Source organism: Aquila chrysaetos, chromosome 1 (genome assembly GCF_900496995.4).
Source record: "Aquila chrysaetos chrysaetos chromosome 1, bAquChr1.4, whole genome shotgun sequence".
NCBI classification, from domain to species: domain Eukaryota; kingdom Metazoa; phylum Chordata; class Aves; order Accipitriformes; family Accipitridae; genus Aquila; species Aquila chrysaetos.
In genome coordinates this window covers 66940820-66957123 of record NC_044004.1, presented here as the reverse complement: position 1 = coordinate 66957123, position 16304 = coordinate 66940820, and the positions used below count along the sequence as shown (strand labels likewise).

The 16304-nt window shown below is 46.2% G+C and overlaps 2 protein-coding genes across 5 annotated transcripts in view; one reads left to right on the top strand and one right to left on the bottom strand.

The window, feature by feature from the left end:
• Positions 1 to 16304, bottom strand: part of LRBA (LPS responsive beige-like anchor protein) — a 431577-nt gene that overhangs the window by 174647 nt on the left and 240626 nt on the right. The gene's annotated exons all lie outside the window — the stretch shown is intronic.
• Positions 12594 to 15157, top strand: MAB21L2 (mab-21 like 2). Its single transcript, XM_030024085.1, has one exon. It carries the CDS (start codon positions 13571 to 13573, stop codon positions 14648 to 14650), a length of 1080 nt encoding a protein of 359 aa, XP_029879945.1. The 5' UTR covers positions 12594 to 13570; the 3' UTR covers positions 14651 to 15157.

Here is a 16304-nt window from a genome sequence, read left to right as displayed (position 1 = left end):
AGTTGATTGCAAAGTATCGCTAACATCTGTAACGTGTTGATCATTTTACTCCCAAATCCTTCAAACATTTGCACATAAGTAAACTGGCTGATCCACAACTGCTTCCAGACTGAGCCTAAACAACTTAGCACAAACTTATATTTAGAAAAGTATTCTTTGTGCTGTGCTGTTATCCTACAATTCACTTCAGAAGACCCCATATAATCTGCATTTTAGCATTCAGAATGTTGATATTTTTTTCTTTTTTACAGCTACACACATTGTTTTCATAAAAAGAAGCTTCACAAAATTATTAGTCTGCTAATCTACACATTGTCAAAACATACTGGAACTGCATCTTATGTTGGCTGCATGAATTAACCTTCTTACTGTAAGAAATTGTCTTTCAGGTACTAACACTATGAAGTACCTGTCTTCTTTTAGTTACAGATTATGGATGGGTTTAAAATGCAGAGTGCTTCAAAATTAAAATGGAAGTATCAGGTCTCAATCAAATTTGTTAAAAAATAAATTACCACAGTAAGCCTAAATAGATATATGCTTATATTCACAAGTTTTGGATCTTTCACCTTCATTGAATTCAGCATATTAAAATATAACATGCTTTCAGTGACTTAGATTAGCAAGATGATCAGAACAGCTCTGAAGTATATTGCATCAGGAATGTGCCATCAGTGCAGGGGTTTTTTATTCAGGTATATTTGGTCATGGCAAATTGTAATTCTTTTTGCCCGTTTTAAAACTCAACAAACCCTAGCTCTTAAGACTTTATTTACTAACGCCGCTGATTCCTAAACTGCTTGCAAATAACTCGACAAAGCTGATGTTCCAAACAAAGACCACACTTCCTGCTCTCATACGGAATCTGGAACACCATCAATGTTTTGTTCAGCTTGCATAAGTCACAACTGATTGGCCACAGTCCCTGTGGGCATGCCATTTCATCCAGACTGGACGGTTCATTAGTCATAATTACTATAACTGTACAGCAGAGACTGCAGTTTTATCTCATCATACATCTTTGATAAAGCTGCTTCTATTTCTGCTTCATCAGCATGTGAAGTTACATTATTGGAGCTTTTATTTTCCAATCTGTGATTAACATTGGTTGTTCTGCTTATGAAACGTACCGAAATTCAAGAGGACATACAAAGTGAGGCCATGACGTGACCACCGTTTGAACCTTGTGTTAAAAATCATGCAGCAGTTATTGCTACACAGGAAGAATAGATTCTGAAATGACAGAGTCGCTAAGAAAATTTTACAAAGAAAATATCAACAATGCAGTTTGTAAGAGAATAAGACTGTTGGTTTCTAACACAAACTGTGTCACATTAGAAAAATCTATCAGTTTGGTATGAAGGTTAGACATGGGAAATTTCTGAGAAATGCGGGGTCAATCAGCACTTTTCATATAGCGTTTACACAACTGCAGAAAAGTAAAGCCTGCAACATAAAGAAACACAGGGAAAACTGACAGCTAAAGCACTGCACTACAGTTAGTAAACAGATGCTAAAGCACTTTAATAACAAATGTGAACGCAATCTTTAACAAAATGCATTTTAAACATATAAAAGTCACACATTAAGGCATTTCCTTACTGTGGTGCTTGTTGCTGATTTTTACATCTTATTGTGTGGTAACAGGAAGCACAAAGACTAGTGGTACCATCTGAATGTGCAACGTGTACCCATGATAGGCCACATAAACAGTCATAATCGACAGTTACATGCAGGCACTGAGGCTGCAAAAATCCCAGAGTAATTAGTGTTGTCTGAATGCAATGACATCTGTTTTCTCATGGTCCTCTAGACTTGTCAGGCCAATAAGATGTATATGAAAAAATATGACAAGCATTGCAAATGCCCTTCTGAAAGGTCTCACTTTGGGAAAAGCTGAAGAAATGACACATGCCACCTCTTTTTTGCCAATACACCTAACAGCCAAAGCTTCAAGATTTGAAAAGGTCTTTTGAGTCATTTTACATTTGACTGTGAAAGTTTTATTCAAAACATAGCACTGTGCTTAGGAAAGAATGTATCGCAGCAGCTTTTGTTCTTTTAAAAAAGCAAGCTTCATTAACAGAAGAGGAATAAAATGGGACTGTTTTACTTCTGACTAGTGTGCTTACATGTCAGTGCCATCTCCATCTTCTTTTTTAATTAAAGCAGCAGATACTAGGTAGCACATAATACACACGTGTATATCTATTATTATTATTATTATTATTATTACTATTATTACTATTATTACTATTATTATTTTGCTTAAAGAGTGAAACAAGAACAGCTTTACAGCTGTGCTTTCTGGCATTGCAGAAACATTGTAGCCTTTTCATCTGAAGACCTGAGCTTTTGTTTTAGGATTCACAGCCTTTTTCCTTAATAGTGCCTATCTCTCCGTTCTTTCTCTGGACTGTAGCATTATGTTTGAGCGTGCGTTTTCTCCGAGAAAGACATTAGTCATCATTAACAGAAGCACTGACACCAAGTCTAAGTGCCTCTCCACAATGACCAAGTGGCAATCATCTTTCTCTTACCCTGTCACTGCTGATTAGGGTTTTCTTTCATGAAAATTTAATTTGTCGCCTTTCTGCAGCTCCTTTTTACGTTTCTGCAATAACACAACATGCCAGCAACACTAAAAATGCAGTAAAAGATGCTGTACCTGTTTATAAGAAAAGATAAGATTCAGACTGCATGGCTGTACTTTTTACCTAGTTTAACAGAAAAAAAAGGCCCTGCAAGATGTAGTAAATGAGTAGCTGCTGACAGAGGAAAAACTCCCATTAAATACCAAAGGCCTCAAACAACCCAGCACACCTTCAATCCAACTAATTGAAATTTTTTTCCTCTGGAAGACAGCTAGCCAGCCCATCTTCCAAAGCGTTGCTCAATAGGCAATGAAAACAACATCTAAATAGATTTTTATAACCAATTAATTTTATAACTGCTTCAAATATACAGGTACTCGGGTTTTTAGCTTATACAAATATTTAATAAAGGATTTCATAATCCAGTGATAAATTTCAACCTCACTTCTTGAGTCTGTGTCAACACTGCTCTTGCAGTTAAAAAGCCAGCCACGAAGAAAACGGCTTTAGCTGCTGCAGGCAGATGAAAAAGTTTCAGTCATGTATGATACTCTGCAGCTATTCAACATACACAGTCTCAGATTCCTGCTCCGTGTAACATTACAAACATTGTTGAACAAGATACCATAGCAATGAGTTATTTTAAGGAAGTTTTTCAAAACATTTACTCTTCTGCTTTATTTCAATTTGTCTAAAGATTTTTTTTAATTATAAGCATATGCTATTTTGTTAACATCTGTGCGCAGCATAAAACCTGACTGAATTCCAACTTCTGAAAAAATGCAGATAACTTACATCCCTCAAATAAAGTAACAACATTAGAAAACTTCAGGAGATTGAGATTAAGATACTTGAGTTCATTTAACTGATTTTCCATACAAGTATATTTAAAAAAAAAAAAAAAAACACCAAAAAGCACCACTTATTACAATTTTTACGTTCTCCCAATATCTTTCAGAATTTAATTAAGTGTAAAGCTAAAATTTGGATCTACCTCTATTAAATTCAGAAACCACAGCTAGTAAAATCCAAGTAATAAAAACTTTATTCAGCTTCCTAAAGTACTGGTACTCCACTACTGACCCAAAACAGCATTGGTAGTCAGAACAGAAACTGTATTGCTAGCACTTTGGATTTATAAGAAAGCTTCAGTATCTTTAAATAGTCTCCATATATGAAATTTAAGAAGAGGAAACTAGGAATTAAAAGCGCGTTTTGAATAGCAGACTGTGATTGTTGCACTGCTATGGCAGTATAACCTTGATTAAATGCAGAGCAATACTAAAGTAAAAACAAAACCCTGCCATGGTAACCTAAATTAACTACTGAACCAGACCACGTTTATACAGAAAGCTGGCGTTTTAAGCTACTCTACTTGATCTCGAGAAAAACTTTGACTTTCTAGAGGGCATAAAATAAAGTTAAGCTTCCCCAGCCGCGCATCCACCATTGTTTCGTTCTCTATGTTCTCCTCGGCTCTTTGCCTGAGAAGCCAGGAACGCAGATGTCGAGATCCTTGCTCCGCATCCACATCAAGTTCAAGTACGGAAGTTTAGCTCTTTGACTTCCACCCCCACCTCCAAGTCACTTGTCAGTAAAAGGTTGGGCGATTTATTGACCACTGCTGGATGCATACTGTCAGTGCTGAAGGAAATATGAGAGGGGGCTGTCGCTACTGTTCTGGAGCTCATTGATAATGACATACCTGCCTCTGTCACCCATTACCCATACTACAAACTACTTAGACCTAACTGAAAAATCAATAGCCTACTTGCACTGGTTCCTGTGGCTGCCTCCTTTGATTGTCAGCTCCTGTCTAGGGTCAGCACTTACATGAAAGGGGCTGTGACTGCCTGATGCTTTCAGGACAACCTAACGATATGAAACTAGCCAACAGAACAGTAAATTCTGTCCCCCTGCCCTCCTCATCAATTAGGCTTTGACTAGGCTTGCCTGTAGAAACCTGACCTTTTAAGTTTAGGTGAATATGGAACTAGCTGAACACGCCATCGCCCTCAGCACTGAGCCAGGAAATCCACTGACAGGTTAAACAAAACAGAAGGTTGTAACTGTCATAATTTGCATTGCACTTTCACGCCAACAAGGGTGTTATCAGTGGGGGCAAGCCCTGGAACACACAACGCAAGCACCCTAAGTCACTCTCCTCATAAATTTTCAAGTGAAGGGAGATAAAACATAAATTCACAAATGACTGTGCATTTCAAGTCCCACTTTCTTTCAAGTTCGCACTCTGGAAACCCACAAAGTACATATAAACAATTTCCCTTCATAGGCACGCTGGCATTCAGATGCCAGCTAGAATGAACTTCCAAGAGAGATGATGAATGGGGAAAACCTACCTGCCTATGCCTGTTAAGGACTCTCGCATTAGGCTTATTCTCCGTTGCATACTTCTATGCATGAATACTAATCATTAATGGATTATACACACGCACACACCTGTACTTCGGAGCAGCAGGTAGGCATAAATAATTTAAAAATCCCTGGAGAGCCCTAGCTGGCACTTCTGAGTAGTATTCACTCGTACATCCTTTATCTTGGAAGTCCATTAGCAACATCTGAATATCCCTGTGCCTACAACCAAATGATAAATGTTACGTTTTAATGCATCTGCCCTCCTTCAAAGAATATTGAGAACCATGAAGCAAAGAACTAAAGCAAGAAATCTCAGATCTAAAGTGAAGGCTGAACTATATCCTCAAGCTGAATACAATAGCTTTAGTAACTATATATAGATTTAAAAAAAAAAACTTAATAGCCGAATGTCTTGCTCCTCCTTTCCTCCTAAATAAATAAATAAGTCAAAGATAAAAACCAAATGAAAGTATTTTAAAATTCTGTGATTAGTGCTCCTTTCTTATATATCAATGCTCAAGCAATGATGGTTTTATGCCCTTTTATGCTCCTGCTTCCATAGGCCCACGACCCTCAATATAAGCATTTCTGGGAAATATCAACAGCGTGTGTGAGCAAAACAATTGATACAATTTGAACACTCGAGCTTCTTCATACCATGAAAGGACCGGCTGTCTCTACAAACTACAATTATTATTATTTTTTTGAAACTCTGAGAATGCTATGAATTTTCAGTGCACTTTATTCAGTGCATACGGTTAGTAACTTTTAATGTAAATATACAAACTACTCCTGGAAATCCCATGCAAGATTCAGAGCAATAATTTACCTAAAGTTTTTTCCCTACAGCTGAACCTTTTTAACTCCTGCACCCTTAATATCCTTCTTACACAAAAGCATGCAGTGCCAGATATAAGAATGAGCTCTTACGTAAATAAGTGATAGGAAAACTGCCGCCGTTTGGTCTTCAAAGTTTAAGATTCAGTTCCAAACCTCTAGACACCCTTGTAAGCTTTTCTTCTGAACACCACCTCAATACATGCCAGTCGCTGTATTTAGCTTATTTCAAATGCACTTTTAGAAATCGGTATTGAGAAAGCAGAACAGCTGAATTACAAAAAGACAAAAACTTTTTTATTAAAGCTTCAGATAATACGTTATGCTGCAATAATATTTGTTATACTGTAACACTCAGCTGTTCTAAATACACGTAAAACGGAACAAATGCTGAGAAGACTCCTTGAAAATAGAAGCATAGAACTGCGTTAAAGCACTTTTAAATAAACAGAACAGTAGTTAGAATTAATATTGTACTCCAAACAAACTACAGAGCAAACACTAGTTAAAAATGGTAGACCTAATTGAGTCTGGATGGACCGCTTTACAGACCTAATGCAATGATTAACTATGCATCTGGTAGCATGTCAAGTCCTTTTTGTGTGCCTATCTGATAGTGAAGTGAAAGGGCATGGACAGTGTCCAGTCCCAGCAAGCAAATCATTTGGAAGCAGTCATAGCCATAGATCAAAGATTTTTCACTCTATCCAAAGGCTATTTAAACCCACCAACCCAGCCCCTTGTTGCAGACAAAACCAGTTAGAAAATAAGAAAGACTCCTTGGGATCCAAAGATAATAAAGGAAGATAGAAGTAGAAAATGAAGAAAAGAAACAGACTGGCAGAACCTTGATTTCCATAGGCCAAGACAGCTGTTTTACATCCTAGTTTTATTTCAGATGGTTAAAGAAAAGGAACAATTTCCATCCCTTAGATCACCAAATATTATTTTAGTTAAACTATGCAGATGGCTTCTATACGTTATTTGAGCCAATACAGTTTCCCCTTCCCAGCTACAGGAGATGGTACCTTGAACTATTTTGCACACAGGTTTTACCTAATTCCTAAGAAAACTAAAAAGAGAGCACCATATTATCATGAAGCAGTTATTTTGAAATAAGATATGCACAGCAAGATATAAAATAGGAATAGCTATGATTTGATTCTCTCATTAGAAGCAGCAACAAAACCCCTGCAATGATTTTATAACTAGTAATACACTACTTTTATGTCAACATAGTACTTTCAGAGGATAAAAATTCAATGCTATGAAGTACAATATGCAGAAAAGTAGAGGGCTCTAACTGTGCATTTAAACTGTATGATATTTGAATGAGGGAACAATTAGAAAACTGTTCAAACAGGAAACTTTTCTTTTTTTTTAATTAAATAAAAATTTCATGCCTTTTCTACTGGATCCAAAGTCAAAACAAAATCATCTTAAAATACAGGGAGGAGAGCATGAGCGAGCACCTCGATATATTCCATGCTGGTCACCAGTGCTATCTAGAAGACTGAGCCCCCTGTGCTCCCTCCTCCCACAACACCCTTTCCCTTTATAAATTGCAGTCACAGAAACTCACAGAAAGGTTGTAACCTGTACAGTGGTAGTGAGCTATTGTTTGTTGGCATGATTATTTACACATATGCACAGATATGTGAACATCTAAGACAATAAACACAGCAATCATCACGCAGCTGCTGATAAAAAGAAAAGTTACAGCCAAATGCCTGCAAATGGATTTATTTTTTTAATTTCCACAACTTTGACTTTGCTTAGAATATCTTTGTAATTTTCATATTTTTGAAAGAAGTGCTGATTTCACCTCACAGCATTTTGAAGAGCCAGACATTATCTCTGTAGCCCACCTCACATTTTTCTCAAGCAAAGCAGCGTTACTGCATTCAACTGGAGGTCAAGTTGACAAAATCCTGGTATATTACATGCTTCCATACTTTTAAAAATCGCTGTTATGAATGTAATTAATCAATTATTGTAAATAAAGACCAGCCAACACACATGAATTTGGTTATTTCTACTGGATAAAACAGCATGCACCCACCCCAACTGCACCCAAACAAAACAAAAGGCAAGAAGTTTTACCAACAAGAAAATGCTACAAAAGCACTAGAAATGTTCTTTTCTACTGCACGTGTCTGATTATCCCCGATTGCCAAGTTACTGAAGGCAAACTTAGAAAACAGTATTTAGTATCCAAAGCAATCTTACAGCTAAAACAAGTGTCCATCAGTCATGATGAGAAAAGAGAAAACGCTACCTTTAATACAAGATTCAAAGCATTAGAGAAAACCTTCAGCTGCACGTCGCTCATGGTTAAACACCTGAATATGAACACGTTCACATTTTAAAACTGAATAGGAAAGCTAAAATAAGGTACTTAACAGGGTAGTTGGAACCCTCCCCTTTCCCGCTGCAGAAACGAAAGCTAGGGGAGACTTAGAAACTTGTATAAATTATTTAATTACCATACCATTCAGTCTTCATGGAAAAAAGTACAAGATCTATGCAACACTCTTAACTGCTGAGATGCATTAATGACATGTGTAGAAATGAAACCATCTTTTCTCCCCCAGTGCACGCTATCAACTAACTTCATAAACACAGTCCTTAGAACAGATCGGCGGATAGTAAAGCCGAGCCATGACTTTCGAGAAAAGGTACACAGTGTATACTATTGAATGTAAACAGAATTTTATCTGTCAAACCCATAGCAGCATTTACTGTAACTATTAACCCGGTTTTGCTGTGGAGGAACGCAACATGCATTACTGAATCATTTCTTTTCAAATCCATACATTCCCTGCAGCAGTTCAAGCTCCATCAGCAGTGCAGGAATGTATGAAAATGACAGGCAAAGGGCACTAGCTCTTTTCCCATACTGTTCTTCTATAAATGGAAGCAGAGTCCTACAAAGCACTTTAAGCTGAGAATGTTTGAAGACTGATCTCCGGGAAAAAAATATTACGATGTTAGGTTCCACGAGCAGATTAATTATTGTGTTTTCCACCAAAACTGTTTCCCTTAAATAAAAGGACAGAGAGGAAACCAACTACTAGAAAATAATGGAACGCTAACTGGGTCTCATCTACAAAGCTGCCATGAACAAAGCGTATATGTACACATACATATTTCATATGCTATTCATAAAAATACTTCTTGTCCCTTTTGGGAGCACCTGTTCCTGCATTCACTTTCCCCCCTCCTCTCTGCGAGGGGAGAGGGAGAGAAGAAGGGCAGATTTGGCAGAAATCCTTTAACGGCCTCAAGTCAATTTGATTAAATTTTGATTTGCCTTAAAAATTACACCTTGTATCAGCAGCATGTTATGGAAACTTTAAAATACACCGTTCAGAATAAAAAAAGCTCTGAAATATGTAACGTATGCCACTTTGAGAAGCTGGTTGGGCAAGCAAATGCAAGTATGCTACATCAAAACACAGTAAGAAACTTGCGTGCTTCTTGCTAAAACTCTGATTTGTTTTCCAGTTTTCTTCTGATGCTGTTTTTTAATGGCTGATACAAATACATAGTGTTCTCTTAAAAAAAAAAAAATAGGAAGAAGAAGAAAAAAAAGCCTTTGCACATTTAATAGCAGCCCTTCGCTGCTCCTTTGCCATCCTTAGCGTGAAGAAAATACCGTTGCACATACCATGTATACACGCCTGGACTTAACACCAGACCGGGCTCCCCGCGGTACCGAGAGGGAGGGGGCAGGAGGAGCCAAGGCAAGAGCAAACACTCTCCGCACACCGAGTCCCCTTTCCAGTATCTTTTTACAGAAGCCCTTGCTAACAAAACACTATTGCTCCAGGCAGCGGCATGCTGATGTTGGCACTGCTTAAACCAAACAAACACGATGTTTAACAGTCAAATAAAATGTCCCGCAGCCTCCCTAATGAATTTGTCAAGGACCATCAGATCACCCCCGCCCCTGCCTCATTAACTCAAGTATGATGAGACGGATTATAACGAGAGAATACAGATCAATCGGTCTGAAGACTTCAAGTGGCTTTTAGCCCTGAGAGTTTCCCTCTCCGCGGCACACACACGCACACGGTCTTTTTAATGGAATACAGTATCTCCTGCTGCTGGAGGGGCTGCCACTTCGTTTTATACACCATCAAGGAGCTGCTGATGGACTTCTACGCTAACATACATAAAAGCAGAGGTGACAAGGGCTCTTCAATTACAGCCTCCTCGGATCCTGTTCCCCCTTCAATTATTCATCCCGGCGAGAGCAAATTCCGCCACAGACGAAGCTGGTCTTAATGCACTGCGGCCACAAACGCCCAGACACAGGAGAGAAGGGTTTCACGTGCATTATTTGCTGGAAGTGTTTAAGTTTATTGCTCAAATGATGTTTCTAATTAGCGCTGGAGCAATAAATTAAAGTCGGCTTTTGTTTAGCTGATTTATTATTTACTAGAGCTTCAACCTCAGACAGGAAAATTGGTAATGAATTGTTTTAAATCTGAACGCTAGTAACGCTTCATCATTAGTCACCTTACCGGGCGGGGGAAGGGGGGGGGTGGCATGGGAGGGGAATCGTCCCCTCCTTCTGCTTTTACCCTGAAAACGGCAAAGCGCGTCCCCCCACCCTTGCCCGGGCCGCCTGACGGCTCCGGCATCTCCTCCGCGCCCCGGCCGCGGGAGACTCCCGGGCTTCCCGCTCTCTGCTGGAAGCGAAACCCCGCGGAGCCGTCCCTGGCCGCCACTGCTCGGAGGGTCGACGTGCGGAACCCCTCGCCGGACCGGGGAGAAGTGCCAGCCCGGCTGCGGGGAGGCAGACCGGCTGCGAGCACGCCCCGGTCCGCGCCGGTGGGGGCGTGTGAACCGGGGGCCCCTAGCTCTAACTAACTCTTCCGCTTGCCGGAGGGCGTCCGGAGACGAGGCGCAGGACCCTCGCAGCTCCGCCCGGCCAGCCGAGCCCCGAAGAGACGCGCGGGCCGAGCGCAACGATGCCCGCCCGGTGCTGGCGCCCGGCCCGGCGGCACCGAAGGGGCCTCTGACCGCCTCGAGCGGGTCCGGCCGCGGCCCCGACCCAGGCCCCGGCCCCGGCCCCAGGGAGGGGGCAGGTCCGCGGGCACTTACCCGTGCCCCGGGGCGGAGATCCCCGCTCCAGCCCGCGCATCCCCGGGACGCCTGGAGACCACGAGAGCAGCGGCGCCGGCGCCTTTGCCAGCCAGCGACTCTCCCCTCGTCGCAGCTTGCCCCCTCTCCCCCACCCCGCTGAGGCTGCTCTCCTCGGAGCCTTCCCTGGGCTCGTCTGCCCTCCCGACGGGGCCGGAGCCGGGCCCGGGCGGGACACCTGACACCGCCGCCCGCCCGGCCCCCGCCGAGCACCGGGCACGGCGACCCGCCGAGCGTCGGGCAGGCGCGACAGCCCCCACCCACCCCCGGGCGCAGACTGCCCCCGCGGCATCTGGGGAAACAACGAGCCGATCCTCTCCTCGGGGAGAACGGAGCCCCACCGGCGCCGGGCACGTCCGTACTTACTTCTTCCAGCGCGCAGCGATGCGGTCGGCACAAGACATGTTTCTAATTTAAGTGCACACGGAAAACAGACGGCGAGATTTTCTTTATTAAAATCAGCCAGCTGCAGCGAAAGAAGGAAAGAACAAGAAACCGAGCCCGACCGCTGCCAGCTGGTTGAACCCAGGCTCCGCAAGGAGGAGCGCATCGCGTGTAAACGGGCCCCGGCCGCGCCGGCCGGGCTCCCGCGGCGGCCACAGCCGGGCTGCGAGAGCCGCCTCCGCCCAGCGGGGCCCCGCGGCGGGACCGCGCCGGGCTCGGCCACGCCGCCCGCTCGGTGCTCCACAGTCCCGGCGCACTCGGCACGGCCGCCGGTGCCCGCTGCGGGGCTGCAGGGCCCAGGGGAGGGAGAAGCCGCTGCGGAAACACGCAGCCCTGGCCCGAGCACCCGTCCGTCGCCCCGCCAGCCTAAGTTTCCGCAGGAGAAGCACTTCTGGCTGTTCCGCAGCAGGTACTGCCCGGGGGGCTACAGCAGTGCGAGCGAGCTGCTCTTTCCGAACTGGCATCACGTAACTGCAGCTTTATGTCCAAATCATTCAATATTCTTATTAATACAAACTTGCATAAAATATCGTTTCCTTTCGAATAACTCAATCCTAGGCTTTAGGAGGATGAGCAGAACTTTATGGCACGAGATTTATCTAAATTAACGTGACTACGGCACTGACTGAGGGCAGTAAAACAAAGTGTGCGATTCTGCCCCGGTGACGGTCTCACTTTCACTGCTGCAGCCCGGCATTAGCGAAAGGAGATTTATGCCTGCGGTGAAGCACCGGCACGCCTCTCCCCCCTTCCCCTCACACACCGGCGCTGCCGCTGAGGTCTCCTCGCAGCAAGCGGAGGGAGCAGCGAGTTGCCTTCACCCAGCCGCCACGGGTGAAGTTGCAGCTTTTTCCCACCCCGCGCCGGGTCGCAGGACGCTCACAGCCCCGCGTGTCCGTCCCCCCTCCCCCCCCCCGGCTTTAAGGCCGGTCAGCCCCAGCACGGAGCGGACGGGGCGCCCCTGCCCCGCCGCCGCCGCCGGGGAGGAGGAAGGAGTGAGCGCGCGGGCGCGTCTGCGCGCCCCCGCGCCGGCCGTGCCCGCCGCGATTGGCCGCGCCGCTGACAGCTCGGCGGCGATTGTAGGAGGCGGGGCTCCGCCCCCCGCCCGGGCCCCGGCCCCATTCATAAACTACAGGGCCCGCCGGCACCGTCGGAGAGAGACGGGCGCACGGCGGAGGAGGAGGAGAGGCGCAGAAAGTGAGAGCCTCGGCGCGCACTTCCAGGGGTGGGGAGGGGGAGGAGAAGCTATCCTGGGCACAGCAGCTACGCCCTCCTCCCGCTCAGGATAAAACACAGTCTGTGCAAAGAAAAAAAAAAAAAAAAACAACCTATATATATCTATCTATCTCAAAACAATCTATATAGAGCTGCAGGACAGGAATGAGAGATCACAGACCAAGTGCACACGTCTGCGCGTAAAGATAGAGAAAGCCACAGAGCCGGGTTCAGACAACGCCTCCAGCAGGAAAAGGGAAATCAACAACACCCCCTGACAGTCTGAGAGAGCGGCAGCCAAATTCATGCACATCTCTGGCGGTGCCACGGACTGAAAGAGAGAGAGAGAGAGAGAGAGGCAGACAGACAGACAGAGAGTTCACTCTTCCGCTCTGGGCATTGCTCGCATTCTTCTCCTCCTCTCGTATCGTGTGCGGTTTTAAACTTCGCCGCCGACCGGCTTTTCTGCGGGGACCTTCTGCGAGTCCTGGGGAAGTTTGTTTGGGTTTTTTTCATGAACTACTGAAAAAGCATTTTTGTCGCTGCGCGGGGGGGGTGGGCGCCTGAGCGCAGAGGCAGCGCAGACCTCCCTGCCCCCACCGCCACCCAAAACTTTGCACTCCGGGAGCCCGCGGGGGCTGCCCGCCGCTCCGGCTTCGGCACCGGCACCACCGCCGCCGCCGCCGCCCAGCCCGCACCGTCCCGCTCGCCTGCGGCTCGCACTCCTCCTCCTCCTCGCCGGGGCAGCGCTGGGCTTCGCTCCTTTGTGCTTCGTCGTCGTCCCCGATTTTTTTAATTGCTCTCGCTGGCGCGCCGCTGCCGCCTTCTTCGCGGAGGGGGTGGGGGTCTGCGATTCGGCTGGTGCCCTCCGCAAAGCTGCAGCCACCGCTAAAGCATTGGATCCCTCAACGTACTGCGAGAGCCCGGTGTACAGCCCGGACCTGTGCCCCAACATGATCGCCGCGCAGGCCAAGCTGGTCTACCAGCTCAACAAATACTACACGGAGCGCTGCCAGGCCCGCAAGGCGGCCATCGCCAAGACCATCCGGGAGGTGTGCAAGGTCGTGTCGGACGTGCTGAAGGAGGTGGAGGTGCAGGAGCCGCGCTTCATCAGCTCCCTGAGCGAGATCGACGCCCGCTACGAGGGGCTGGAGGTGATCTCGCCCACCGAGTTTGAGGTGGTGCTCTACCTCAACCAGATGGGCGTCTTCAACTTCGTGGACGACGGCTCCCTGCCGGGCTGCGCCGTGCTCAAGCTGAGCGACGGCCGCAAGCGCAGCATGTCCCTCTGGGTGGAGTTCATCACCGCCTCGGGCTACCTGTCCGCCCGCAAGATCCGCTCCCGCTTCCAGACGCTGGTGGCCCAGGCCGTGGACAAGTGCAGCTACCGGGACGTGGTGAAGATGATCGCGGACACCAGCGAGGTGAAGCTCCGCATCCGGGAGCGGTACGTGGTGCAGATCACGCCCGCCTTCAAGTGCACCGGGATCTGGCCCCGCAGCGCGGCGCAGTGGCCCATGCCCCACATCCCCTGGCCCGGCCCTAACCGGGTGGCGGAGGTGAAGGCAGAAGGCTTCAACCTGCTCTCCAAGGAGTGCTACTCGCTGACGGGCAAGCAGAGCTCGGCCGAGAGCGACGCCTGGGTGCTGCAGTTCGGCGAGGCCGAGAACCGGCTGCTGATGGGCGGCTGCAGGAACAAGTGCCTCTCGGTGCTGAAGACGCTGCGCGACCGGCACCTGGAGCTGCCCGGGCAGCCCCTCAACAACTACCACATGAAGACGCTGCTGCTGTACGAGTGCGAGAAGCACCCGCGGGAGACCGACTGGGACGAGGCGTGCCTGGGCGACCGGCTCAACGGCATCCTGCTGCAGCTCATCTCCTGCCTGCAGTGCCGGCGCTGCCCCCACTACTTCCTGCCCAACCTAGACCTCTTTCAGGGCAAACCCCACTCGGCCCTGGAAAGCGCTGCCAAACAGACCTGGAGGCTAGCCAGAGAAATCCTCACCAATCCCAAAAGCCTCGACAAGCTATAGGGTTGACACCCCCGCGCGCAAAACTCGCCCTCCGTAAACAACAACAGCGCCTAAAAACTTTTTATTTAACGCAAACGCCGACGGGAAGAGGCGGCGAAAGAAACGCGCCCCCGCCACCCCCCCACCCACCTGCAGCTCGGCCTTTAAAAACTTGCCGACGGTTTTCCCGGCATGAACTCTCCGCCGTGCACGGAAGAAGGGAAGAGCCTCTCCTCCTGCCCTCCCTCCAATGTGAATTTTTAAAAAGTCACAAAAAGAAGCAATCGGACTTTTGCAACTTCAAAACGAAACCCAAAAGGTACATTTTCCAATCCATGTATAGTCCTTTTCTTATTCTCTCTTGTTTGCCTGAATGTTGTCACCAAGTGAAAAATTATTTAACTATATGTACAAATCTCCCTTTTAAAAAGTTTTACTGATGTTAAATGTATTTCGGTGCCAAGGTCAGATTATGTGCCCCACGACTGACTTGTTGCAAATAGTAATAAAAATATTACTTTAACTTTACGCTGACTTTTCGTGAATGGTTCTTAAATTCAGGCAAGTAGATGCTTTCTGAACCTCCGAAGTAAAATTTTTTAAAGAAACGGAAACACGAGACGGAAAGATAGTCGAAACGCGACACCTAGCCGAAGCCTTAGCTTGGCATATTCACTGACGTTTTCTAAACTTCCCCCTAGTTTCTATAAAAACAGTGCACCTAAGAAAAAAAAATCTTATCTATTCTGTAGTTCAGCATGTGACAACATCTGCTATATTTCTATGAATTCCAGCTTCCCCTCTAAGTCTTGGGAATATACGGAGCGTCGCACAGTGGCTCGCCAGAATTTAGACAGAACTAGAGCATGCCGTTTCCTGCCCTACGGTCGTCACCTTTATTTTTTTCCTTATAGCTTGCTTTCCTTTCTTCCCGGTAAATCTTGAGCGCTTGTATTCTGTTATTTTGTTTTAAAAATTCATCGCTATTTGCTTTCGCTTCCCAGAGCGAACGCGCTATCCATTTGACTTTGACACGAAGGCAGTATAGATCTACCCTGAATAATTCATGCACTTTAGAGCAACCGGTCGATATTTTTTTAAACAAACATTTGTTTTCCCCGGATTTTTAAGTACAGTATAAAATCGCACCACAGCGTAGCCAGACGAGCAGATAAGCAACCCGTACGGAAACCAGCCGGTCCTACACGAACAGGCGGTCGCTCTCTGCGCGGCACCGCCGACCTCCTTCCCCGGCCAAGCCCCCCCCGCCCAAAGCTAAGCTCTACCCGATTCCCTTGCATTTCGTGCTCTAGCGATTTCGCTTTAAGTTTGCGCAGGACGACTTAGAAATATTTGCCGGATTTTTATTGGGAACGCGTTTCTGAGCTTTAAAACCCGTTAGCATTATCTGCTCGAGCCGCCCGAAAAATTTCAAAGCCGGCTCGGAGCATTTCGAGCAAGTTTTCGTGTACTTTCGTGGGGGGTGGGGGGGGTGGTGGTGGTAAAAATATAAGTTCTTGCCCCAAAGGACTACTTCCGTTTCTTTGTGGACGGATCCGGAAAGAAATAGCCATTCAAATGTGAGTTGCTTTTGTCTTTTGAGTTAAAGACGAAATTAACAAGTCCGACAGCAGCCTGGGAAATGAACTTCCAGCAAAGCCGCCGCGGCGGCGCA

Coding starts and splice junctions, on each gene's coding strand:
- MAB21L2 (XM_030024085.1), top strand. CDS start 13,571: ATGATCGCCGCGCAGGCCAAGCTGGTCTACCAGCTCAACAAATACTAC.